The following is a 26,859-nucleotide window of genomic DNA, read 5'->3' on the forward strand; positions in this document are numbered from 1 at the left end:
TTCATTAGGCTATATCATCACCCACTTCATATTTTCAGTAATGTGTACAGAATAATTCTACTGTTATTTAGTTTACCTTGTTATCAGTGCAGTGGTTACATGGAAAAGGTCTCCAAAATCTTAAAGGACAAGTCCAACTTCATATACATGTGGATTGAGTGAATGCAACAATATGATATTAGTAGAACACATCAGTGAAAAGTTTGGGGAAGATCGGACAATCCGTTCAAGTACAAAAGTTATGAATTTTTAAAGTATTTGTGCCGTCACTGCTGGATGAGAAGACTACTACAGTGTATGATGTCATGCATACAATGATATAAAGAAAGTACTATAGAAAGGGAATTTTACAAAATTTTACAAAAATGTTTTGAATAAAGTGCATATTTTTACGACTTATTGTTACTGTAATACTGACATATTATTCCCCCTTCCTTCTGAAAGAGAGAAGTCAAAAGTGTTCTTTTGTTATGCGAGAAAAGTGAAAATATGTTGAATTTTCTTTCTTTGTTGTACACATGTGACATCACAAGCTATAGTAGTCTTCTTATCCAGCACTGAGTGAGCAAAAACTTCAAAAATTCATAACTTTTGAATGGATTATCCGATTTTTCTCAAACTCTCACTGATGTGTTCTACTAATATTGCTGCATTAAACACTCAACCATTTGTCTATGAAGGTGAACTTGTCCTTTAATCTTTATTAGAAAGTTGGGCAACATTATATACATGATGACTGGTGAGGGAGGGAACATACCGAATGTTCCACCCGAAGGGTTTGAAATGCTACTGAAGGAAGTTCTAAGTCCCGAGACGAAATCGAGGGACTTATAGCCTCCTGTAATAGCATTTCAAACCCTGAGGGTGGAACGTACGTTTATACATGCATTTTCCCGACAACAAAAGTCATCATCTGTTATATTATATGGGTTAGTCAAATACGTCAATGTCAACGTAACCACCCATCAGCACAATGCACTCGATCGCTAGCTCGCTCGCGCAGAGCCAAATTCACTGTGCGCGCGGGCCTGGGCCTTCTGTCATTTGTTATGTGAAAATTTTTTCCCATGGGTGAACATTACCAAGAATGTTCGCCCATGGATGAACATAACGAATGTGCCTCCATCACGTGACTGTGTTTAGCCAATCACTAACCGCCATTTGACTAACCCATTTGATATTGAAGACTGTCACACACAGCGTACCAATCTTAGATTTTAAGTTTTTTTAGTGAAACACCCTCCAGTAAGCCTACTCTTAGAATCACTGTTTTATACACAGCTAACTATATGTATATATATTATATATATATATATATATATCATATATATATATATATATATATATATACACACACATACTTTCTAAGCATATTAAGTAGGCCTTTATTTACTGTGTGCTTTGGCATAGGCCTTTTAACCCTTTGACTTGTGTGCCATTATTTCCTGTCCAATTGTTGTTGCTGTTTTTTTCTAGAATTTGTGCCCATTTACACTTGACTCATATTGGCATTTTGCAGAAAGGTTTAATTGTGTTCATGTTGAAAAAGATAATGCATACTAGACTCGCTTTAAGCCATACTCGAATGAATAAAAAACAAGCATTTTTGAGTGATGTGAATATAGTCAGCTATAGTTAGTTGATATCAGGGGTATTCTGAACTACCGCTTGTATCATATTACTAACTATAGCTGATTGATTTGCAAATACATGCAGTTACCAGAACTTTATGAAGTCCTAATATGTCACTTTCAAATGTAGGCCTATAAGCCTCATTCACTTGAATATTGGACTGTATTGTTTGATAAAAAGGCAAAACAGTAAAAGACACTGCGTATAGCTATAGAACAATAGCTGATAATGTGCTGTACATATTGCATGGGCTGTCTGTACAAGTTATATCGACTTTTGTCATTACAACAGAATTTGATCAAAGTTGTAACAAGCAACATGGACCTCAAATTTGCAACACCTACATCTGCCATCCTCTGCATACTCTGCTTGTCCATCCATGATACGTCGGCCCTGCTGCCCCCTAGGATGGCTATTGATATAATGACCGGAGACCACCTCTCCCTCCGGCCATACGTCAAGGGCAGTGTGTCCTCCCAGTGTCAAACAGACCTGCAGGAAATGTTTCAAATGGGCACTGAAAACCTCGTGAAAGGTAACCCTGTTCAATATCACATAATATATCTTTTTATCTCAGAATTACATCTATCTCAACATGGAAATGTATATGAAGGGTTTGTTTGCAAAAACCGATAAGTCCATTTTTGAAGATTTTGAAGTACGATCTCTGTCATAATGTACAAAATTATACCTTTTAAATGATATATTGGTCACTACATATAAAGGTATATTTTTGAAGTTATGGTCAAAAGAAGCACAAATTTTCTTATTATTCTCTTTATTTTTCTTGACCTTTAATCGCAAATATCTCCATTTGGCAAATATGGACTTATCACTATTTGCAAACAAACTCTTCATATAATCCTGGCTTCTGTTGATGTTGGCCCAGAGCGCATAAAACGTGTGAAACAGCTTCATTATAAGAAGTATGTCATTGGAACAATCTTGTCAAAACATAAGTGTTCAATCTATAGTAGAAACCAACTGACATGCATTCAAATATTGTGACATTGATTCTGTTATTCTCTTTAAAGATGTAAGAAAAAGAAAAATACCCTTGTTCAAAGTGTCTCCAGCTAACAGTCAATATCGTTTAAAAAAGTACCAATATACAATGTAATACTGTATATATGTGTACTGTTTTCCTCCAAGTGTGATTCCTGTCCCGTTAAAGGGATGGTATAGTTTTGGTTGAGATGGGTATTCAGATTGAACTTTTTGTGAGATAACTAGAAACCATTTTTATGAAATATTAAAGAGCATACAATTCTAAGAAGAATCGAAAGTTTGTTTGGTGAAAATTGGTTTTGAAATGGCAGAGATATCCCAAAACAAAGTAAAACAAAGTGGTCCTAATAAAGGATGAAATGCACCTTTTATAAGTACTATTTGTTTTTGGATATCTCAGCCATTTTAAAACTTATTTTTATCAAGTAAACTCCTAATTCCTTTTTAGAAATGTAAGCTCTTTAATATTTCATACAAGTAGTTTGTAAAGATCTCGCAAACAGTCAAAACCTGAATCTCCATCTCAACCAAAACTATACAATCCCTTTAAAAGAAATTATGCAACAAAAATATCTGTTGTGTGGTATTGCTCATTATTTTATGTGCCTCTGTTTCTTACTCATTGTAGTGACTGGAAGATGATATCTATAAACTCTTGTATCAAATGATCGTAGGTTGTATTAGATGTACAGAACTTTGTCCACAAAAAAAAAACAAAAAACAAAAAAGAAATGTGTTCAAGTAGGGCCTTCTGTGTTCATTTGTCCAGTTGTCGACTCAATCGGTAAGCCAGCTGCCGGGTTTGTGGTAGGAAACTTCGCCTGGCTCGGACACTTTGACGAGTGCTCTGCCATGGAAGGATTTCGGTACTGTCTGAGCACACTCAGGCTCAAGAATATAACAGTGCCTGTTCCACAAGTGGTGAGTTGTGGAATGTTCTGTATACTATTGCATTTTGTGTTCCTGTAACTGTTAGATCTATATCTAATTTCTTTGAGGAAATCAGATATATATGTCCTTGAATTAAATAACCATTTGCTTAAACTTGAATATGAAATACAGCTATGATTTGGGATCAAAACTTATTTTTGGCGTTAAGTTTACATCTAGATAAGTGTTTTTTGTGTGTGTGTTGCTGTTTGTAAATGAATTTTTATTTGGTTTGTAGAACAGGGTAGGGATTGATTAGTATTGGTGGAGACAAGAATTGGACTTTTAACTTTTTGTGAGATACCAAGAAAATACTTATGAAATAGTACAGAGCATACCATTTTAAGAGGAATTCAAAGTTTATTAGATGAAAATGGGTTTTGGAATCGCTGAGCCACCCAAAAAAGTACCGGTAAAACAAAGCGATCCTAATGAAGGGTGAGTCCCACTTTCTATTAGGAATGCTCTTTTTTGGATATCTCTGCCATTTCAAAACCGATTTTCATCAAATGAATGTTGAATCCCCCTTGGAATTATATGTTCTTTCACATTTCACAAGAGGTTTCTCATTATGTCACCAAAAATATTAATTAGAGACCTGAAGTTAGGTCTCAACCACCACAACTATACGCTCCCTTTAAACTGCAATATACAAATGCCTTTGAAGAAAAGAGTTTGAATGATACATCAGTTGCTTGCAAACAGCAGCTGGCATTTGTCTCCTTGCCATTATGCATCATAACCCACTGAGGACAGACTGATTTTGCCACAACACACATTTCCCATACACACCTGCCCGAGTATACTCGGGACTCGTCCTCAACAGGTTAAGTTTATAGCAGACACACTACCAGATATCTCACAATTTATGAGCTGCATTTTGACTTGCATGAAATTGCCAAATTCGCCCCTACGGACTTTAACCCTTGCTATTGTTAGAGGTGATATGATCATATGACCTTCCCTTTAGTGGCATGATCACCATGTGGTTGTTTGTATGGTGTCAGAAATGTACACAAATGTACACCATCTTCCCTGAGCACACAACTTGTAGGGTGTTTGTGTGTGTGAGAGAAATTGTGTGTGTGTGTGTGTCTGTGAGTGCATAGCTAATTGCTAATGTTTCAACAAGAAATTATCTCCCCCCCCCAAAAAAAAAAAAAAATCTACAACTGATCGAGCATTCAGAGGATTCAAAAGTATACAGTTGAGTACAGAAGTGAGTTAATCATTTTATCAAGAGTGAAACTTTACGAAAATATACATTCATACATCGTATCACACATACATCATACACAGCATGCTAATTCTTCCAACCTACATACATGTACATACATACTAGTACATATATGTATTAGCATACAGACAGACAAATAAGCACACATGTACCTACTGTAAAAGTGAAGATTTTTGCGTTTTTCACGCTACCAGAAACCATATCACAAAATGAAAGCATGTGAATATTTTTGCTTGCTATTTGTTCCAGTATAGTTCATGTCTCAATTCACAGAATTAAAAGCATGCAAAACTCTTGTTACCCAGCCGAGTGGAAAAGTTACGAAAATATATCCACTTTTACAGTACATATTATCATCGGTGTAAATACACAAACATACACATACAAACACAACTTTGGCTCATACACAGTGATAGCCTTTGCCATTATAGGACAAGTTCACCTGCATATACATGTGGAATGAGTGATTGCAGCAATATTATTAGAACACATCAATGAAAGTTTGGGGAAAATTGGACAATCCATCTTGACAAGTAATGAATTTTTAAAGTGTCTGCACAGTCACTGCTGGATGAGAAGACTAATAGAGTGTATGATGTCATTTGTATACAACGATATAAAAAGAATATAAAGAGAATATCACAAATTTTTATTTCTTGAAAAAATGATTTCCTCAACTTGTCGCTGACATATGTTAAGGGTACCATTATTCCACCTGCCTTCACAAAGAGGCAAGTCAGGCTTTGTTTTATTACGCTAGAAAAGTGAAAATACACTGAATTTTCTTTATGTTTGTTTTTACATTGTTGTATACACATAAGACATCACAAGCTGTAGTAGTCTTCCTATCCAGCCCTGACTTAGCAGAAACTTCAAAAATTTATAACTTTTGAACTAATGATATTGTTGCATTCACTCAATCCACATGTCTATAAAGGTCGACTTGTCCTTTAAAAGCCTTTCCACTGTAGTAATTGCAAGGGAAGAGAGAAAGAAAGTGAGAGAAAAATGAGGTTTGGAATCGACAAGAAATATGACAGAAGGATAGTTTACACCTGTAGGTTTGATTTCCTGTGTTATACATTGTTGTATATTGTGGTCATTTGTTCTGTTTTTGTTTGTTTATTTTTAATGTTGATCTTTCAATTACAACATGTCGTATTTGTGCTTTTCTGTTCAGGCTTCAGTGGTTTCTTGGGGTCTGTGCATTCCGGAATCTTGCTCCAATTTGGATGTACTGTCATCTCTGGATTACCTTCTAGGTGAGTTGAATGTCTTTTAAAAGGTTCAGGTAATTTGTCGTGAACCCTATCTGAACTAGATATAATCTTGTCCTATCTAACTTTATTTAAAAATGTATAGTTTGTTTTGTTTTGTTTTATTTTTTCTTCATGAATTTAGTGCCAGGTATCATTATGTCTACTTTCATTCTGATTAATATTCATCTTTTAATAATGATAATAGTAGCTATTTTGAGCACAGGTCCACCTTTCGGTGCTCAAGACACTTAAAAAATGTATATAATTATACAATATGTTCTGTATCTTTGTAAAGCAAATAACAACCCTCAGGCTACTGGCTTTCTAATAATGTCCTTGTTATATAATCTTGTATGTGAAATATTGCTCCTTTTGTTGAAATCATCCTTGTACATATCTGAGATGTGAATATGTTCAATGCTGTATGCTGTATGGAAAGGACCATTTTAATTTTGTGTTTTTTGTATTTTTCATTTCCTTTTTCTTTCCTTTTTTTTTTGCAGCTAAAGTGCAAGCCCCCTTCAATATATCTGTTGTGACTGCTACAAATGTGGTGTGTGCAGAAGATCCGCCTGCTCCGTATGACGGTGGTTTCATTGTAACAGTGTAAGTGATGTAAGGGGAAAAAAACCATGGCAACTCACTATTTTCATACTTTAACAGTCCCCTGATATGTATTTCCTGACAGGTCTGAATATATTGTGTTTGATGTATCTGTGCCATACGTTTTCATATTCTAAAAAAAAAGATATTTGCATATTATATTTGTCATACATATAGGTTGGGAATGTCCAAATTTTGAGAAGATTTTGACTCACTATTAAACTCTACTGTTTCCCACAGACTATTGTTGGGACTCATTGGTTTATTGATGATAATGGGTGCCCTGCTGGATAAGACACTGAAGTCGGTTGATTACAAACCCACGGCCACATCCCAGAAAGTCGTCATCAATCACCGCGCTGGGACTTCTGGCACCAACGTACACCAGAGGGCGACAGACTCCGGCGCAGAGTTCAGTCCTGGTAGCGATGCCGACCTGGGAGTGCCCGAACAGGTGGAACAGAAGGAAGTACCAACAGGTGCAAGGACACAAATTTTACCCCACTCCACTGAGAATTTTTTTCGCTCACCTATGCCAAAGGCTCAAGAGAGCTATTGTGATCATTCCTTGTATTATTCATTTTATTCCGTATCTACATTCTCATCTTGTTCTTGCCATAAAAAAAAAGATAATTTAAACCACACGTGGCAGATATTATTGCCAGGTGGTAAAATATGTATTTGTGCGAATAAGGGAGAAAAAGTCTTCAAATTGGGGAAACTTTTGCAAATCTCCTTCTCTAGAAGCAGAAGTGATAGAGCTATTAAAGTTAATGCTATGCTACATGTATGTTAATGCTAGTGACCGATACTCAATTTAGTGAATATTAGTCAACTCATGAAAGTAATATTGTTAGAATCGACTATGTCATGACATAATACATCAGAATAACATTATTTTCCCAGTTTCAATCATAGCAAGAACCCTAGCAAGATAAACCAAAGTAAACACTTCATTCATTGTAACTTGGGCAAGCTAAAAGATTTTTTGTTGTTGCAGAAATATGTATGATAAAGAATGACAACAGTTACATGTAATCATGACATCATGTACATGTCCTGCATTGCCATTTTGAGTGCGTATTTTCCAAAAATAAGGGCTGGAAGATAACAGTGGTAATATCTTCCAGTGCTGTAAAATATCCTTTGACTCTTTCACATTAATTCTATGCAACTTTCATGAGAGTTTTTTTGAAGTGTTGAGAGACACATTGCTATCCATTGGAATTTTGTTTACTCATTGTATCTCAAATTGACAGCACTTATGACATTTCTTTTTTAAAAATTTGTGCTCTTCTTGAAGAATGCGCCCGGGCGTGGCATCAGTTTCTGCTAAGCTTTGCCGTCAACCTCAACCTGTCTAAGCTTATGAATGCCAAGACCTCCGATAGCAGTATCAGCTGTCTGAATGGGATTAGGGTCATCAGTATGTCATGGGTCATTTTGGGTCACACAACATCTTTCGTCCTTGGCACATCCATCGTCGGTGAGAGTTCCCCCTTGCTTGAATTTCTTTGTTTGTCTTGTCTGACAATGACCTTTGTAGATTTAATTCCAGTGTCATATGGCATTAAAGAGATTTTTTTTAAAGCATTTTAATGATTTTCACTTGTGGGACAAGTCACCTTGGCACTGAAAAGATGTGTATTTTCATCTATTGAGACGTGATACATTTTGAATTGTATAAAGTGATTGACCAGTCAACCTGCCACCAAAATTTATAAATACCGCTTTTAAATATTGCTTTTTTTCCTCAAACCAGGTTGATGTATACAAACAACTAAGTGACCCAGAAAAATCATTGCGTGGCAATTCTTCAATGCATGATTATGTAGTGCATAATGTCAATATGAATCAGTAGCATCCAAGTCATGACAGCCAATTTTGCTTTAATTTGAAAAAGTCCAAAGTTGTCAAAATAAACAATTTTGCTCATGGAAACTTGACAGAAGAGCACCTTGCATATCAAGGAGTCCTGTGTCATTATCAATTAAGATAACTTCAAGTTTGCTTGAACATTGAGATAATTTTCTGTCTCATGTTTGTATGTGTGTAGTTTGGGGACCATTTTATTTCCACATCGGTCTTCAATGTGATAGAAAGTACAGGCCAGGGGTGGTATTCTGAAAATCTTCCTAAGTTTCTTCCTAAGTTTTTTCCTAAGTCAGAAACTTAGGAAGTGCCTAGGAAAGACAGAATTGGTATTCTGAAATTTCTTCCAAGGAATTTCTTAATGCATATTAGGCCATCCTTTTCCCCATCCATGTCCTTTCTCAAGCCAATACAAAATGCTGTATCAAAAGGAACCAACCAATGACAATCGCGTGTTAAATAACGTAGGGTTAAATATATTGGTAGGGCTTTTCTAAATATCTTCCTAAAATTCTATCCTAAGTGCATTCTAGAATACCAACTTCTTCTTAAATTTTAAGTCAGAAATTTGCATATCTCATCCTTATTTGCATATCTTCCAAATTTCTTCCAAAGTTTAGGAAAAAAGTTACAAAGACACTCAGGAAGAAACTTAGGAAGATTTTCAGAATACTACTTCGGAAAAAAAATCCTGACTTAGGAAGAAATTTCTTCCTAGGAAGGATTTTAGAATACCACCCCAGAGGTACGATATCATGATTTTTGTAGGATTATCTGGTTGAGAAGATCTATGCTTGTTTGCTCAATAAGAGAATGGTGTTATCTCTTTCCAAACAGGTAACCCTCAAACTGTGGTGAATGCAGTTTTCAGCTTTGGCTTCCAAGCAATTGATAACGCTTTCTTCTCGGTGGATTCATTCTTTTTTCTCAGGTAATCCATTCTCAGATATTGCAATTCACATTGCATTAACCTGTTGAGGACAGGTCCCGAGTATATTTCAGCAAGTTTCTATGGGAAATGCATGTTGTAGCAAAATCAGCCCATCCTCTATGGGTTAGAAAATGTTATGTGAACAACTTTACAAGTCTGACTTCACCAGTAAACATAGTACTGCGAGAGTAGTGTATCATACATTGAATTTGTTCTTTTCGAGATCAGTGAAGTCATATTATACAGCCCGCTCTAATTGATCATCTTTTGCTCTGATGGATTGCTGTTGTCCTTATATGCCAGGAAAAGAAAAAAAAAAGATATCCTTGTTGCAAATTGTATGGATCTGAGGGCATCTTTTCTTTTCATAAGGCAAAGAATATAGGAAATAAATGATGATTTTGTTAAATAATTTCTCTATTTATACTCTGCAACTCTTTCCAATGATTTTCGACATAGATAAAGAGAAGAGAAATTGAGAGAAATTGACAAAGAATTATGATGGTCATTTTGTATAAAGTAATTTAAAGGTAAAAGACTTTTTATGCATTTCATTTTAGCTTTAAGATGTGGGTATAGTGATATTTTCAACATGTTCATGTCAGTGCTTTTTTTATGGACACTTTTATAACTCAAAGACTGCAATGCATGCTAAACCTAATGGTCTGTTTGGTGCCCTGTGTCTCTGTTGTTCTCAGTGGCTTACTTGTGGCTTACCTGACGCTAGGGAGAATGGCCAAGACCAATGGACACATTCCCTGGCTTTGGTTTTATGTTCATCGTTACTGGAGGTGAGCGTTTGGAAGAGGGCAGATTAGAATGATGCTGCTACTAACATGCGCTGCATCATGTGTTGTGTTTTTTTTTTTTGAAATTCTGAACATAATTTGCTTTCATCATTAGATGTGAAATTCTTTTCATTTAAAAAAAAGAGATGGAGGGAATTCTAGGTGTACATGATAACCTTCTTGATTCAACAACTACATCAGCTGAATATATTCTGTAAAACCAGAAATGTTTGTGTGCATTCTAATTTTGCAAATTTCACAGGAGCCAAGATTTGTAGATTTAAAATGCATGTGAAAGTTCTTATCTGCACTATATGCATTGAATGCCAGTGGCAATTTGTAAATATTTTACATCGCAAAAAGGACTGTCTGCTCCAATTTGCAAGAAGTTTGCATCACGCAAAAATATCTTGCCTTACAGTATATATATATATATGTATATATATATATATATATATATATAGATCCCTTAGTTACAATGTTGCAATGAGAATGAGATTTTAAAAGGTAGAGATATATTACGCTAATAAATGATTTTAAATGTGGTTCCACTATATACGCTCCCAGAGTAACCTTTCCAAAGTGTTTCTTTTGTTTGTTTGTTTTTGTCTCGCCCACCGGAGGTGAAGGCGAGACTAAGGGATCCAAATGGCGTCCGTCCGTCGTCCGTCCGTCGTCCGTCACAAATGTTAAAGTTTACCTGCCAGACTCTCTTATGATGCATAACTTGGCAACTGTTACAGCAATGGCAGCCACACTTGGGTGATAGAAGCACTAGGGGTATCTTCATGTTATGGTGTTGTCGGAGGTCATGTGATGATGTCAAAGGTCATTTGAGGTCATATATTAAAGAGTATGTGCAAGACTCTTTTTTCTATGTTAAAGTTTACCTGCAAGACTCTCTTTTGACAAATAACTTCACATAAGTTGCTTGGATTACAACCTTACTTGGGTCATAGATGCACTGGGGGTACCTTCATGTTATGGTGCTGTTGGAGGTCACAGGATAAGGTCAAAGGTCATTTGAGGTCATACGTTAAAGTTTACTTGTAAGACTCTCTTATCACACATAACTCGACACATGTTGCTACAATGGCAATCAAACTTGGGTGATGGATGCACTGGGGATACCTTCATGTTATGGTGCCGTGAGAGGTCACATGATAAGGTCAAAGGTCATTTGAGGTCATACGTTAAAGTTTACTTGCAAGACTCTCTTATCACACGTAACTCAGCACATGTTGCTACAATGGCAATCAAACTTGGGTGATGGTAGATGTCTCTTGGGAAGTTGAAGGTAACCACAAGGTCAAAGGTCACAGACAGGGGTCAACGAACTTTAAGGGCCCAATGTTAAGGTTTTAGGGCGCATTTCGTTTGTGGCTCGTAACTTTTGATCCCTGTGTTTGTTTGTGACCAAACTTGGATGGAAGATGTCCCTTGGGGAGGTGAAGGTCGTCACAAGGTCAAAGGTCACAGACAGGGGTCAACAAACTTTTAGGGCCCAATGTTATGTTTTTAAGGCCCGTTTTGATTGTGGCTCATAACTTTTGATTCCTATGTCTGTTTGTGACCAAACTTGGACGGTAGATGTCCCTTGGGGAGTTTAAGGTCATCACAAGGTCAAAGGTCACAGAAAGGGGTCAACAAATTTTTAGGGCCCAATGTTAAGTTTTTATGGCGCGTTTCGATTATGGCTCATTACTTTTGATCCCTTTGTCCGTTTGTGACCAAACTTGGATGGTAAATGTCCCTTGGGTTGTTGAAGGTCACCACAAGGTCAAAGGTCATAAGCAGGTCAATTAACTTCTGGGAGTTATAAAAAATATTAATTCCTTGTACGCGAATGGGCGAGACACAATTTGGCACTTGCCTTGTTTCAAGAGAGAGAGATTTAGTATCAAAATTTACCTGCTGAGTTGGAGGGGGGGGGGGGGGAGGTAGCTACAGAAGTGATCATCTTGACATTTTCAAATTGCCACATCTAAAATGCACCACTTATTCTATATCACAGGAAGATTGGATAGAACTTGATGAATTCCTTAAATCTTCACAAAACCAAAAGTGAATCTTTGTAACAACATTTTCAACTTGAGAGAAAAACACAAGCTATGATTGTTTTTTAACATGTGTTGCAAGTTAAAGAATCTGATATGTTGGCAGTGACAACTCAACATCAGAAAAAAAATAATCCCGCTGAACAGCAAACGCTTCTCATTACTTTTTAGATTTTAAATTCTGCCTTATGAAGTAATTATAATGAAGCATAAAGGTAAACTGAAAAGGCCTACACTATACAGAACGAAAATGCAAAAATGTGGGTCCCATTTCATAAAACTTGATATCAGTAACAACTGCCACATTTCTATGACAAATTTGCTTTCAGCCAATCAGATGCAAGGATTTCAGTAGCTTATTATGACAACTATTGTAACTTGTTATTGATAACAAGTTTTATGAAACTGGGACCTGGTTTTGGGGGCTGATTAGGTTTAACAAGAAGTCACTCATTAACCTCCTTGACTGTTACTTGTTTCAGACTGACCCCAGCACTGATCATGACCATGCTGATTCAGATGTACATAAAACCCCACCTGGGCAGTGGACCAATCTGGCAGGTCCAGGCCCAAGATGTTTACTGTCCTAAGTACTGGTGGACTAACATTCTCTACATCAACAACATAGTTGGCCCCGATGGGGTAAGTTGGAATAAAACCATATGGTTCTTCAGTCAGATGTTTAGTCCTTTTACCCTGACAGGACTGCCATCTTAAATCCTATTGACATTGCAAATGACCATATTGCCCAAGGAGATTAAGTAAGGTATACTGTAAAAGTGGTTATTTTCGTGCAAGTTGTTTTTCTCACTTAGCTTGGTGAGATGAAATTTGCTTGTTTTTAATTCCGCGGAATAAAGACATTTATCAGTGGAATATGCGGCATGCAAAAATATTTGCATGTTTTTATTATTGTGGTTGTGTCTTGTTGCATGAAATGAGCGATAATTTCCACACTGAAAATTTCAACTTTTACAGTACCTTTGTATGCCGAGTGCAGATTGGCAAAAAAACAAAAAACAAAACAAAACAACCCTATAGTAGGCACCTATTGTATACAGTACACTGTTGTTCAGTCTTTGGCGCAGAAAGGGGTAAACATTTTGACTGGCAAAATACTTGTTAGATTCCTGTTTTCTGTGTGTATGGATGAAGGCCTTCTGTTCCTGAGAGCTGTTCAGTTATCTAAAACTATATAAACTGGTTGGACAAATTCTGTTATGTGCCAATAAAGTATGCTGAGAACCTCATCAAATATACATTGTATATATATATATATATATTTATTTATTTTTTTTTTTTTTTTTTTTTTTTTATTAATACTTTTCCAAGGCGGTTTTCCACCCATTTAGAGGTATGCTATGTGATATCATATGTGTTTTGGTGACAGTCAACAACTTACATGTGTATGCAATGATTTCTTACAGCATTCTATCTGAGAAATCTGTATTGTGTTGTTTTTGTTTCAGAAGCAATTCAATTGTTCTGCCATTTTGCTGCTGTAGCTTTTCTCATTAGCAGCAAAAGCTCATGTCACTAATGATATTCACTATCAAAAGATGCTGTAGCTCCATGAGTAGAAAACATTTCACAAACCATCAATGCTTTAGTGCAGTCCCCTCCAAAAATGCATGCTTTGTCAGCTTTGATCAGAATTACAAAGTTGGCATGACATTACTAGTAGTTTTCTTTCAACATGCCCTGTACAAGATGATACTTGAATATATCTTGCTTGACTGCTTTAGTAAGAGTCAGCTAATAGTCCTGTGATTTCACCTCTGGGTAATTTCTAGATTGCAGCTCACCATATCGTTACAATGCCACAATCACTTCATAAGGACCTTAGTGATAGAGCTATTATGAGAAGGATTACATGATCCTTATCAATCTTCAGTTGGTTGCAGGACATCTGTGCTGAGTGAAAGAAAGAATGCAAGTCACCAGATTGTGGAATGAAACACAGTAAGAGTTAATTTATTGGTGTTAAGGGAGTTTCATAAATCCTTTAACTACACCATACTAAAGTACCAGTACACATTTTCCATTCATTCTCATCTATGTCTCTTGCACAGTTAACTACATTCTCCTAGAATCTTGCTTTTCTTAAATTGTGTGTTTCCATAAAATAGATCTGTTGACTTTTGCCTCTGTCTTCTTAAATATCTCTTTACAGGTTCTTTCATTTGGGCTTTCCTAAAAGACACGGGATTCTTGCACTGATAGATTTCATGGTTAGGTGGGAGACCAAGTGAAAGTGCTAATGAATTTTTATCTCAAAGAAAGTCTATTTGTCTGTCTTCTGTCCAAAATTAATATTCATCTTCTTGAGAATACTGTATGCTCATTAACGTCATATTCATTCTTTCTCTCTTCAAACTTTGTGTGATGTAGTGGAGTACTGAACAAATCAACCCAATAATTACTGTAACATTTAACCTACATGTATCATATCTTGAAATAGCATTGTTGTGAGTTTCTTATCCTATTATGCTGTGGTAACGGTTTGGTAAAACATAGATATCAATCAAGACTCAGTCCATCAAGTTTGGGTTCTAGTAACTCATCATGCTTAATTGGTTTTTACACTGTCCCTGTCGTGTCCAACAGGTGGTGCTTCACCTCTTACTTTTTTATACTGCCACGACATTGAATGTTATTGTGATAGTTTGCAATAAAGCACTCAACATCACATGCGCAAAGCAGCCCCATTGTACTCTTGATACAAAGCTTACCTGGGCATAATATTGCCATCTATTTTCTTGTTATATAGCAGGGTTGCAGTACACACCAAAACAGCGCAATAATTGAGGTGCATGCATGAATGCAGTTAGCCAGCACACATATTGCACCGTCCGGATACCAAATATGCTTGCAGCAACACGATAGCCACAAATGCACATTCAGGACACACACAAACACACAAGTGCATTCCTAGAGTAGCATACCTCATTCAGTGAAATACCAACCCAATTTACTGAGATAATTCTTGCGTGATCTGAATGTGCCTGCATGTGTAGCTTTACTTTATAATGACTGCCTTTCTATGCCATTTATGTGTATTTTTAATATACTCACCCAATTGTTTGCCAATCAGCTCACCTTCAACCAAGATTCCTGTGTAAATCGAATATTTCATCAACATTTTGATCAACATGTTTGCACCCTGTGAGCTTTTCTCATCAATTCACTTTATACCCGTGATGTGAGTTGGTCAATATTTTCACAGTGGTTCATTAATGATGTATTGGTGATAGTTACATGTAGTTGGTACTGCACAGCCTGTTCTTCAGCTGTGAATTCTATTCTCATTTCATGTTAGTCTATTATTTTCAGTCACTATCATTTTCTCTTTCTTAGACTCCCTAGCAACCCCCCCCCCCCCCACACACACACAGACATTTTTTTTTTTTTTTTAACTTGAATATAAATGCTTTGGCAGGCATTCAATTATGTATGGGAACATCACCATGCACTGTTGCTCATTCCCACCTGCATATCATGCTGCTGAGTAATTATGCAGTTCTTGTGTGGCAAACAGTTAGTGTCCTGTATTCTTTACCCCTAATAGGTTTAAAAAACCGAGAGAACATCACAGGAAGGAGTCCCAGAAACCGCACTCATTGTAAAGCTCCCATGTCAACATCTACCTTAGATAACACATAATAGGATCATGCTTGCTAGACTTATCCAACATTCCTGTTCTATGAAGTTCTCTGTATCTTTTCTACCTCAATCGTAATGTAAGCGTCATGCAGTAAAGATAATTGATGAATCACTAAATTTCCTCTTTAGCAAGGTATGTACGTATTTCACACATGTTATGAGAAAAATCACCTTAAAAGTGTCAAAAATACTAGGTGTTAAGGACATGAAAAATGAAAGAAGCATTGATGCTTGAAAGTTGTTACAACAAAATCTCATGGATTTTATATACAAATTTACATCATTTCAATGAATAAATGATAAGACACAATTTGGAAGATATCCTCTACAATCCAAATAGCATCCCCCTTTAAAAAGATACATAAAATATTTTCATTTTGATGTGCAGCATCTAAAGGTCAGTCATTGTTTTCGTCTTCATAAAATAGAAATGCAAATATTGTAATGACCACACGAAGACATTCCCACACACAGATAGTCCTTTCATGATATATCCAAGTTTATACCCACATTTGCGTCCGTTAAGATTCCAAATGCAGCTTGAAATCTTTGTGTACATTCCTTTGAGCTTTTTCCTGACTTGCCAACTTTTCATGAATGCTGTATATGCATCAAATCTCTGGGTCTGCACACTTATGTAACTCGTTCATAAAGTCCATCCTACACTACACATATGCTTTCAAACATGACTGCATTAATGTACATGTGACTGTCATAACTAGTGCAACTAACGATATGTTATTTCACTGTCCAGTGTATAGGTTGGGTGTGGTATCTGGCCAATGATATGCAGTTCTTCATCATCAGCCCCTTTCTCCTGATTCTCCTCTATCGGTGAGGTTTTCTCCTTAATCTTTTTAAAGATTCATTTGGTTACTTGGCAAGCATGGACTTTGGGCAAATCTCTCTTTTGAATCATTCTTAATGACAGTGACGTAATCTATCACTTAATGAAACTAATAAAAGTACAATTCTGGGAACTGTACACTGTTGAACAACACCTGCTTTTTAGAGATGGGGATGTTCCAATAAAACCCCCAACACCACCATCACCACTTCATTAGCACCATCACCATCATCACCATGCATTGTTGCTACCACACCACTACTATCACCATTGCTACCACCATCACCACCACCATCAACACTATACTACCTTACTACCTCTACCACCATCAACACTATGACTGCACTACCACCTCTACCACCACCACCACCACCACCATCACTACCACACCATCACCATCACTACCATCGATCACAGCACCACTACCACCATCATCATCACCACTACCACCACCACCACACCACCATCACCACCATCACCACCTCCACCACACTATCACTACCACACCATCACCACTTCCACCACCACCATCACCACTACTACACCACCACCACCATCACCACTACTACACCACCACCACCATCAATACCACACCATCACCATCACCACATCACCACTGCCACCACCATCATCACCACCTTTACCACCACCATCACTACCACACCACCACTACCACTGCTTCACCATTTCCACCATCATCACCACCACATCACCATCACCACCTCCATCATCACTACCTCCACCATCATCATTACCACCACTACCACCACCACCTCCACCATCACCGTCACTACACCATAACCATCACTACCACCACATCACCAATCCCGCCATCACCCTCACCACATCGCCACCAGCACCAGCACCATCACTACCACACCATCACCACTGCCACTATTGCTATACTACACCACTACCTCCATAATTATCTCTACCACATCACCCTCATCACCACCACCACCATTACTTCTCCAGCTTTATTACAGAATACTGTTTGATTCACTTCTGTCAATATATTTTCTCTGCTACATTATCCTTTGACCATTAGGAAGCCAATCCTGGGGTTCCTCTGTCTGGCGGCCCTCTCTGCAGTCAGTGTCATCGTCACAGGTATCATCATGGCAGTCTACCGCTATGAAGCCGTCCTGATGTAAGACATCCCAAACACTGGTCTTATTTCTTTTAGGAAGCTCAGCATATATATAGCGTGTATATATTTTCCGCTAGTTTTTTGTATATATCATTAGCTACTGGTGTGCATTTAAGTTTCAGAAGAAGGACCTAGTACTGGCATTGATGTGATTGATGGAAAATTTGTGAAATGATGGATACAGTCAGGTGTTTGGATTTAGATTTATACGTAGACATAGATCTTCTCCATTACAGAAGATTTTTTCCCCTTGTATGAATGATCAGAAAAATTACTACATGCTCTGCTTTCCTTTCTATACGACATATAAAATGGTGTATTTTCTGAATAGTCGTGAAACAATACAGCTAGGTTGTCATAGCAGTGGGATATCAGGATAGAAATTGCTGGTCATTTTGATGGTCTCTATACTTCAAGAGAATTACCTCTTTCACCATTTTGCATTGCATGTATTCAGAGTAACTGTCTGAGGAGTGGATTCTATGTTCAGTCTTTTCCACTCATATACTCTGCAAATGATCTGTGATAGTCAAAATGTGATATATGATGTACTGTGGTTCAAAAGTAATAGGACAACAACAACAAAATCATCTTGATATAGACAGACTTGGGGGTTATGTAGCTAATTCATCGGGCTTTGTTTGTATCAAAGAAACAGCTCATTATTGCTGAGCACTTATGGCTGCTTATGCTGTTCTCCACAGGGATGAACTCAATCCACATCTCAACATGCAGCATCCATTCCAGACGACGATCTACGACAAGCCGTACTGCCGCATCGCCCCCTATCTGGTCGGCATGGCAATGGGATACTTCCTGGAGAAGTTCAGAAACAGGGATCTGAAGCTTCACCCCGTACGTATACAGTGGGTAGCAGTTTATCAAGCTTCACATCGACACAATTCTTAAGATCAACGATGCAGAGAAACCGGAACAAAAGCATCGAGACAAATTGATTTTTATATTTACCAGAGTTATTAAACACTGACAGAAACTGAGCACTGCATGGTTGTTGCGAGAGAAACCCAAACATTAAGTGGATTGAGTAAATGCAGACATATTGTCGCTGGGGTGACAAGACCTTGTATATGAAATTTTGGTGAAAATGACTTTTTTGTGTTAATGGTCAAATAATGAGTTTAGTGATGTCCTGGCCAAATCCCAACTGTCCTACTACAAAAATGAAGCCACCACGGCATGTCAAAGGAAAGGCTCTCCCATTCGCTACAGTGCTTTGGCCGCCATGTTTTTTGGCTCTCCTAACATTTGACATTTTGTAGATATGAGGTCTTGTCGCCCCAGTGATGATATGTATTTAGTAGAACATAGCAATGAAGTACACTGTATCTGATTTTCCCCCATGCCTCCTTAAAGAGGTACAGTAAGCCAAGTCCTCTTTTATTGTGCTAGAAAAATGAAAGAATGTTCAACTCGCTTTATATATTCTTTATATTGTTGTCCAACTGTGACAGTGTACCACAAATTGCTGTTGTCTCTTTATCCAGCAATGGCTATACTGAAACTTTAAAATTTCACAAGTTTTGAATGAATTGTCTGACTTTTTCCAGACTTCACATGCAATGTATGTTTTATGCTACCGGTAATATTTTAAGATTATTTGTTTCAGTTTTATTCCCAGTTGAATTAATTTTAAAACTGGACAAAGATGCAAACAGAAAAATAGTGATAATGAGTAATCAATGTGTTTCATAAGTTAGACAAATTGATACAAAATGTTGTTCCCTTGTAGAGGTAGATAAATTGTCTCTTCTAACAAGTAGGACGGTAGCTTGGGTGTGAAATGGGTGGTTTTCTGTGAAAAGGAAAGCTGTCTTTTTTTGTTCTTTTGTTCTTTTTTTTTGGGGGGGGGGAGTTGGCAAGAGGACATTTAGTACATCATATTGGATGGAATAGTTTTTAAATTTTAAATGGTAGATACTCTTTGATTCATTTTGGATTGTATGCATTCACTACAGCAAAATTTATATCGAGCTGAAGGTGTTGGATTTATGGCCTAACGTGGTAAATCTCTGGATGGCATTGTGTTTAAAAGATAGGATTTTAGTCTGATAGTTCATGCACCTCTTTACCCCACGACAGATACTGGTGGTGGTAGGCTGGATGGCTGCTACAGCACTTGGTCTGGCGCTGGTGTACGGGCTGTACGGGTACTTCCACAACCACCCAGCCACAGTGTCAGGCAGTGCTGCCTACATGGCCCTGTGTAGGCTGGGCTGGTCAGCCTGCCTCTGCTGGGTGGTCTTTGCCTGCAGGTTTGGCTATGCAGGTGTGTATCCTCCCATCTTCTCATATCTCCTCATAGGCCATTATTTCACAATCTCTCATAATTGGGTCTGCAGTCTGCACAATAATGATCATCATTATGTTCTACTTCTTCCTTATTTTGTCTTGTACTTTGACGGTTTGTTGGGCATATGAACAAGCAAGGATGAACTGTTATTCTTTATCCTATCTCAAAACTATTTTCTCCTGATGTAACATTCTGTAAAATTCACAGGAGGATTATGCTAGGTTATTCACCCTTAAAATATAAATGTTTCAGAATGCAACAGGTCACAATATAATTTGCTTTACTTATTAATTAGTTTTTGCTTCAAAGACCAACCACTTAAGTGGTGAATGGCTATATGATACCCCATATATTCTTTCTTGGAGTTAAATGCTGTCCAGAAAAGATCCTACTTTATCTCAACATTTCTCCCAAGGATGGTAAAAACATGCTTTAATCCCAAAATGTCAAGATCGCATAGGTCTTTGTCTCATACATTGTGTAATCTGAAATATTTTTGATCATGAGGATCTATAGTTTAAAATTATGCTCCACTCATGGCTAGCATGGCAAGTTCTTTGACTCCACAATACTTGCAAAGCCTTGCTGTCTCAGAATATGTTCCTGGCAGAAATCTCCGCTCTTGTGATATTGTAAATGATTAATAGTCCAAAGAACTATCTTGGCTCTTGGAGAAATGGCTTTTATTTCTGCAGCCCCATCTCTCAGGGATGCTCTTCTATACCGAGGATAAATCTGAGTGGGCAGGCTCCATGCAAACATTTGAAAGGAATCAAAAGTAATATATTATATATTTGCATCTTATTTTGGAAAACACTTGTTTAACATGTACATGTATTGCTATCCCTCCTTTCGCCTTTTCACTTTTGTATGTGACTGCATTTGTATGTAATTCACTCGATATGTTCTATTACACTTCAGAATCGGTCTCTAGACTTATGGTGCTTTACAGTGCCATATCTATTTCTGTATTCATAACTGTTACACCAAGAGGCTTTCATACATTCATTGCAACCTTTCACAGGATGGGTGAATGATTTCCTGTCCTGGGAGCTGTGGATACCAATGAGTCGGGTCACCTACGGAGCGTACCTCCTCCATCCCATCATCATATCAGCCTTCCAGTTCAATTACCGTAACACCTACTACATCTCCATGTACACGCTGGTAAGAAGATGGCAGTCTTCTGTTGGAAGCAAGCCGCAGATATCTGTACCTCTGGTATCATTGTGTGTGTGTGTGTGGGTCATGATGAAGTTAGAATGTTTTTTGAATGTGATGTAGGCAGTTTTCTTTCATTATATCAAAATTTGTTATGGCCAAATAATTAAGTGTGTAAAGATATTATGTGATATTATGTAATATACTGTATATGCCATATATTTAGCGAGTCTAAATTTTTGCCAATCGGGACTTCCCAATGATTTTGCGAGTGGTGATATTCGTGATCTTTGAGTACTGCATTGAACAGAGAAATATGTATGTGTGCGTCACATTTATATTGGGATCAGAGTCATTATTTTCGTGTGTCTTTAATTTCTATGATGTAAATGTTATGCTGCTGGTAGTGTCTCAGTTCTTTTTTCCTTGAAAAAAAAAATCCTGCTTTCATCTCATTCTCAATATTGTGCTCCATTTTCTCTATAAATGCTTAGTAATCATCTTACTGTATCTTTTCTCTACCCCCCCCCCCCCCCCCCCTTTGCAGGCCTTTGAATTCACAGGAATATTTGTCATGGCGTACTGTGGAGCAGTGCTGATGGGCCTGTTCATCGAGTTCCCGATGGCAAACCTGGAAAAGATGATTATTCCCTCTGGCCAGAAGAAAGCAAACTAAAGCCATCGCAGCTTGTCCATGGAATGAATAGATGGATGACATATTGGACAACAGAATTGGCATGCAATAATCATTAATCATTGCTTTTTGCAACTCGTTTCTATATTCACTGGTCGATTATCTCTCCTATCCTCGATTCAGAATTGATCACTTTTCTGCAATTTTCCTGCCATCTCAATTTTCCTTTATGAATATATCTCCTTGGTATCTGTATTGCCACCTTAGTAAATGTAGAGATGAGTCATGGAAATGGTGGACCATGTTCGAATTGCCTACTGCTGTGTGTGTCATGTAAAATTTATATATTGCTTTATTGATAGAATTGATTTGACAGTGCTAGTTTTGAAAATTTGTGATGGCATTTGTTTGTAATGCAAAGTTTGACTAACAAAAAAATCTGTGATCATTAGAATGTGTGTATTGAATGTAATATATACTCATTTCCAACATTTTTTTTTTGTACTAGAGTGAAGTTTGACATTGAAGAGTATTTATATGTTTCGCCAACATTTCTTGAACATTCTTTGCAGTTATTTGTGGAAAACAAGACTGAAATACAAGACTTGAATACAGGAAAATCTCAGTAAATTTTCTTTAGGAGGAGAGGGTTTTTTTCTGATAAAAACTGTCATTCTTTTCCAAGATCAGTTTGCCTACGTTAACAACTTTTCGTTATGATGAGAAAATTCACAAAATCTTATGGTACTCACTAGCTTGTTTCAATGGGGTTTGCCTGTACAATGGGAAGCCGTATTCCCATTAGAAATGCATGCCATAAAATGTGGGCATTGTCTTTCTCATTATATTCTTCATCTATACTGCCCACATATGAAAAGATTAATATGCAAAAGGTTATATGCCATTTGATGACTCCACTTTGGTGAATGCAGCTGACCAACCTTGTGATTGTACTATTGTAGAAAAACTTTTTGAATATAGGACATGGATGTTTATTGTTGTACACTGTAAATGTAGGAATTTAATTAAAAAGTACCTCAGTGTACAGAATGAATGATGTGGTTTGATTGGTAAAATAAAGTGTGACAAATGCATAGTGTACCATGACTGAAATTCCACAAGGCTATCTAGAGGCTAACTCACCTTACAAGATGTATGCTGAATTTGTTTGTAAAAGAGTGACTGCAACACCAGGTAACAAAACTACCATTGTATTTGTTTTTTTTTAAATAAAAACAGGAGGATAGAGTACAAGACATTGCAGTTATATCCAGTGTAACAATGATTACAGTATCATAAAACCATTATATGTAATTCCCATTATCTTATGTACTTGTAGATAACATTTCTAGCTGAAAACAGAACATTCTACATTCTCTAAAAGCCCTTTACTTTTCACTTATTTTCCCTGTTACTGTACGAGCTGAAATTTTTGCGTACAGATATTTTCGCGAATTGCTACTTGGAGGACATTTTCGCGCGTTGTTAATTTCGCGGTTGCGAGGGTCTAACTGAACTTAGTTATTTGTGTGTTGTTATTTTTCCATGTTGTTATTTTTGCGGTTCAAAGGCGATTCGCGAAATTTGTGAAAATAAAACCACCGCGAAAATTTCAGCTCGTACAGTATATCAAAAGTTATCACCATTTGGTTCTCAGAAATACAGTGGACTCCTGTTAAAACGAAGTCCTCAAGACTGGCAGTTTTCTTTTGTTATATCAAAATACCGTATAACCAAACAAATTAAAAGTAAAAATACATAGAGTAGATGTTGTGGCCTGACTTTATACTTCGTTGTAGCTGGAATTTCATTCTAACCATGAACAGGACTGCACTGAACTGGCATGTTACTGTTCAATGAATTGTCCTGTAGACACTTAAATTCAATGGTAGATGAATACTATTATAATTGCTATTTGAACTGGCATGTTACTATTCAATGAATTGTCCTGTAGACACTTAAATTCAATGGTAGATGAATACTATTATAATTGCTATTTCTCTTCATGATACAAAATTCAACTTGTATCTATCAATTCAGTTTATTACTGCACCTAATATATTGGTATGTATATTTGATCCCCATTTAAAGACACCCCAGCTCTGCAGGGTTTTAAGTCTCTTCAAATCTTTAAAAGAGATACTGTACATGCATTCAAGTTTTAGTACCTCATACATGTTTTCATGCAAACAGGGGTTGTTGTAGCAGCCATCAGTAGTAACCCAATGGGTAACATAACGAAATTGCATCATAAAATCAGGTCTGTGTTATACCAGGTATTCAGGTGTTAAATGTGTGTGTATTCCAGTGTATGTGTATGTGTTATGTGTAACTTGTAAGATGTGTGGCACGTGATTAGTCAGTGTTTTATGTCATGCCATGTGAGGACTAAACCTTATACACATAGCTTGTTCCTAGTAAAAGGAAGTTGAAGTATTTTGCATGAAATTTTTATACCTATAATGAGTAATACATAGAGCAAATAGCTATATAGAGTGAAATACAAGTATGTTAAGATCAATACTGTTTTTATATGATGCAATGACATGGTACTGAAATCATAAGGATCTATATTACTTTTCTTTCACAAATGTATGTGCCAAACTATTTAGAGTTATGAAGTTGCTCATGCCAAAAAAAGAGGAAATAATAACATTTCATTTTGAAGGAAATTCTCTTCTGTATAACATTATTTAGTGTAAGTTTTCACAAATCTGCAATTATTCATCAACATTTGAGATGATTACCAAGACTGCACTTGTGATATTTTATGTTAACCCATTGAGGACAAGTCCCAAGCATACAAATGCTTAGGGAGGGGTCTATGAAAAATGTGTGTTGTAGCAAAATCAGCCCGTCCTCAATACGTATTGTACGAAGATACAGATATCATTATATAAATCCACTTTTGAGCCAAGGCTTTTACATGAGGCCATTTTTAAGGCCATTTTTCAGAACGATGGGCAATCTTGTGTCATAATTCCATTGAAATAAATACTTCCACTTGTATTGCAATCTCCAACATGTTTTGTCACTGTATATTTGCTTTTCTTTGAATGTGTGTATGTAGTTTCTCTACTTTCTAGAAATGAAGGTGTGTGTAATGTAGTGAATGATCCCTCGCACAGATACATCTAGGATAACCTCTTTACAGTGAACTCTCGTTATAACAAAGTCTCGGGACCAGCAATGTTAGTATATATTACGTTATACAGAGACTCCAACCCCAAGCACCTTCTGATCTCGATATTCTCCCCCCTGAAACCCCTAGCAAACGGGAGACTCCAAGTTGATGTGAACGAAGCGCGAAGTCCCATGGGTCATTATATAGGGTTCTATAGATGCTCTCTCTCGTGCTATCTCAGGCTTATTTTCAACATACGATGGCACTAAGTAAGTAATAATTCAATGAACCAAATCATATATTTTGGCTAAATAAAACTTCATTTCATATATCATGTGCCAATGCTATGCATGTATGTGTATTATGAAACTGACTGGAATCTACAAAACCATACAAGCGAGAGACACAGAGCCAAGGCAGGAGAAATTAAATCTCAAGCAGGAGATTTGGAGTCTCTGCGTTACAACTTAGCAAAAACAAACACAAACACAAACACACACACACACACACACACACACAATAAAATGCATAGAGTGGATACTGTTGCAGACTGAATTTTTACTTTATTGTAACCAGAATTTTGTGATAACTGTGTTCGTTATAACGGAGATGCACTGTAGTATGTGTGCACTTCTCATGTATCAACCATGTTGTAGGTAACTGCCAAGAACAAAACAAGCAGATGTCAAGAACAGTGGACCAAATTTCTCAAAGAAAGTCACTGAAATACATGAAGTGCACATTATAAGTGATAAGGACAAATATTAACATGTTACAGGCAACTCCCGTTAACAAAATCCTCCAGACAGGTAGGTTTCTTTTGACATTGTTTTTTTTTTTTTTTTTTTTTTTTTTTTTTACTGAATAAGTACAATCTATATAAAGATACATGTATGTAGACCACAATTTGGGGACTTGAATATCTACTTTGATAATCATGTTTGTTAATCCTCTTATATTAAAGTACATTGGACTGACATTTTTTTTTTCTTTTATTCATTTCATCAAAGTTGTACAAAGTGTACAAAGATATACAGATGATAATTTTTAGGACCTGTAAGTTTACTTCCATGTAATGAAAATTTCCCTATAACAGTGTTATTATGAGAGTGCACTACGAAATACACATACCATTATTAGAAATCCATCACACTACTGTGGACAAGGAAATGCAAATTGAACTCATTTAACCCTAACTAGGCCGGGGGGGGGGGCCTCCGAGGCCCCCCCCCCCCGACGTTCCACGCGATGTATCGCAATCGCAAAAAGCTATCGCCGCGACGTTTCATGACTTTTTTCTTTCGAGTCTCCCGCATCTTTTGACACCAAATTTGTGATGCCCGGGCGCGTGGTTCCGAAGTTACGCATAAATATGTACATGCATGTCAGACCAAAAATTGCTCAAAAACGTTAATTCGTGTACAATTTCAATGCAAACTGTGCTTACTGGCAAATTTCATAAAAGCATGATTATTTGGCTGTTTTATTGATTAAAATCAATGAATAACATATTTTCTTGTTCGGAGAGATGTCGCGGACAAATTTCATCGAAAAAACAAAGAAATACATAAGAAATTCAAAAAAACAATAAAATACTTAAGAATTTTTTCTGATGTCACAATTTTTTTTATCACATCTGCTGAGGACACTAA

At 36.9% G+C, this 26,859-nt stretch overlaps 1 protein-coding gene across 1 annotated transcript; it reads left to right on the top strand.

Moving 5' to 3' along the window:
* Nucleotides 1–1,950: 1,950 nt before the first annotated feature.
* On the top strand, nucleotides 1,951–22,125 carry LOC139724243 (nose resistant to fluoxetine protein 6-like). The gene is made up of 15 exons (XM_071635390.1): nucleotides 1,951–2,167; nucleotides 3,410–3,561; nucleotides 5,988–6,069; nucleotides 6,570–6,672; nucleotides 6,910–7,148; nucleotides 7,973–8,155; nucleotides 9,379–9,472; nucleotides 10,171–10,263; nucleotides 12,800–12,959; nucleotides 16,735–16,814; nucleotides 17,876–17,977; nucleotides 18,682–18,832; nucleotides 20,078–20,264; nucleotides 21,313–21,455; nucleotides 21,997–22,125. Exons 1-15 carry the CDS (start codon nucleotides 1,951–1,953, stop codon nucleotides 22,123–22,125), a joined length of 2,115 nt encoding a protein of 704 aa, XP_071491491.1.
* Nucleotides 22,126–26,859: the final 4,734 nt, after the last annotated feature.

Source organism: Diadema antillarum, unplaced genomic scaffold, assembly GCF_040938485.1.
Source record: "Diadema antillarum isolate AM-2024a unplaced genomic scaffold, OU_Dant_1.0 scf00000015, whole genome shotgun sequence".
In the NCBI taxonomy this organism is placed as follows: Eukaryota; Metazoa; Echinodermata; class Echinoidea; order Diadematoida; family Diadematidae; genus Diadema; species Diadema antillarum.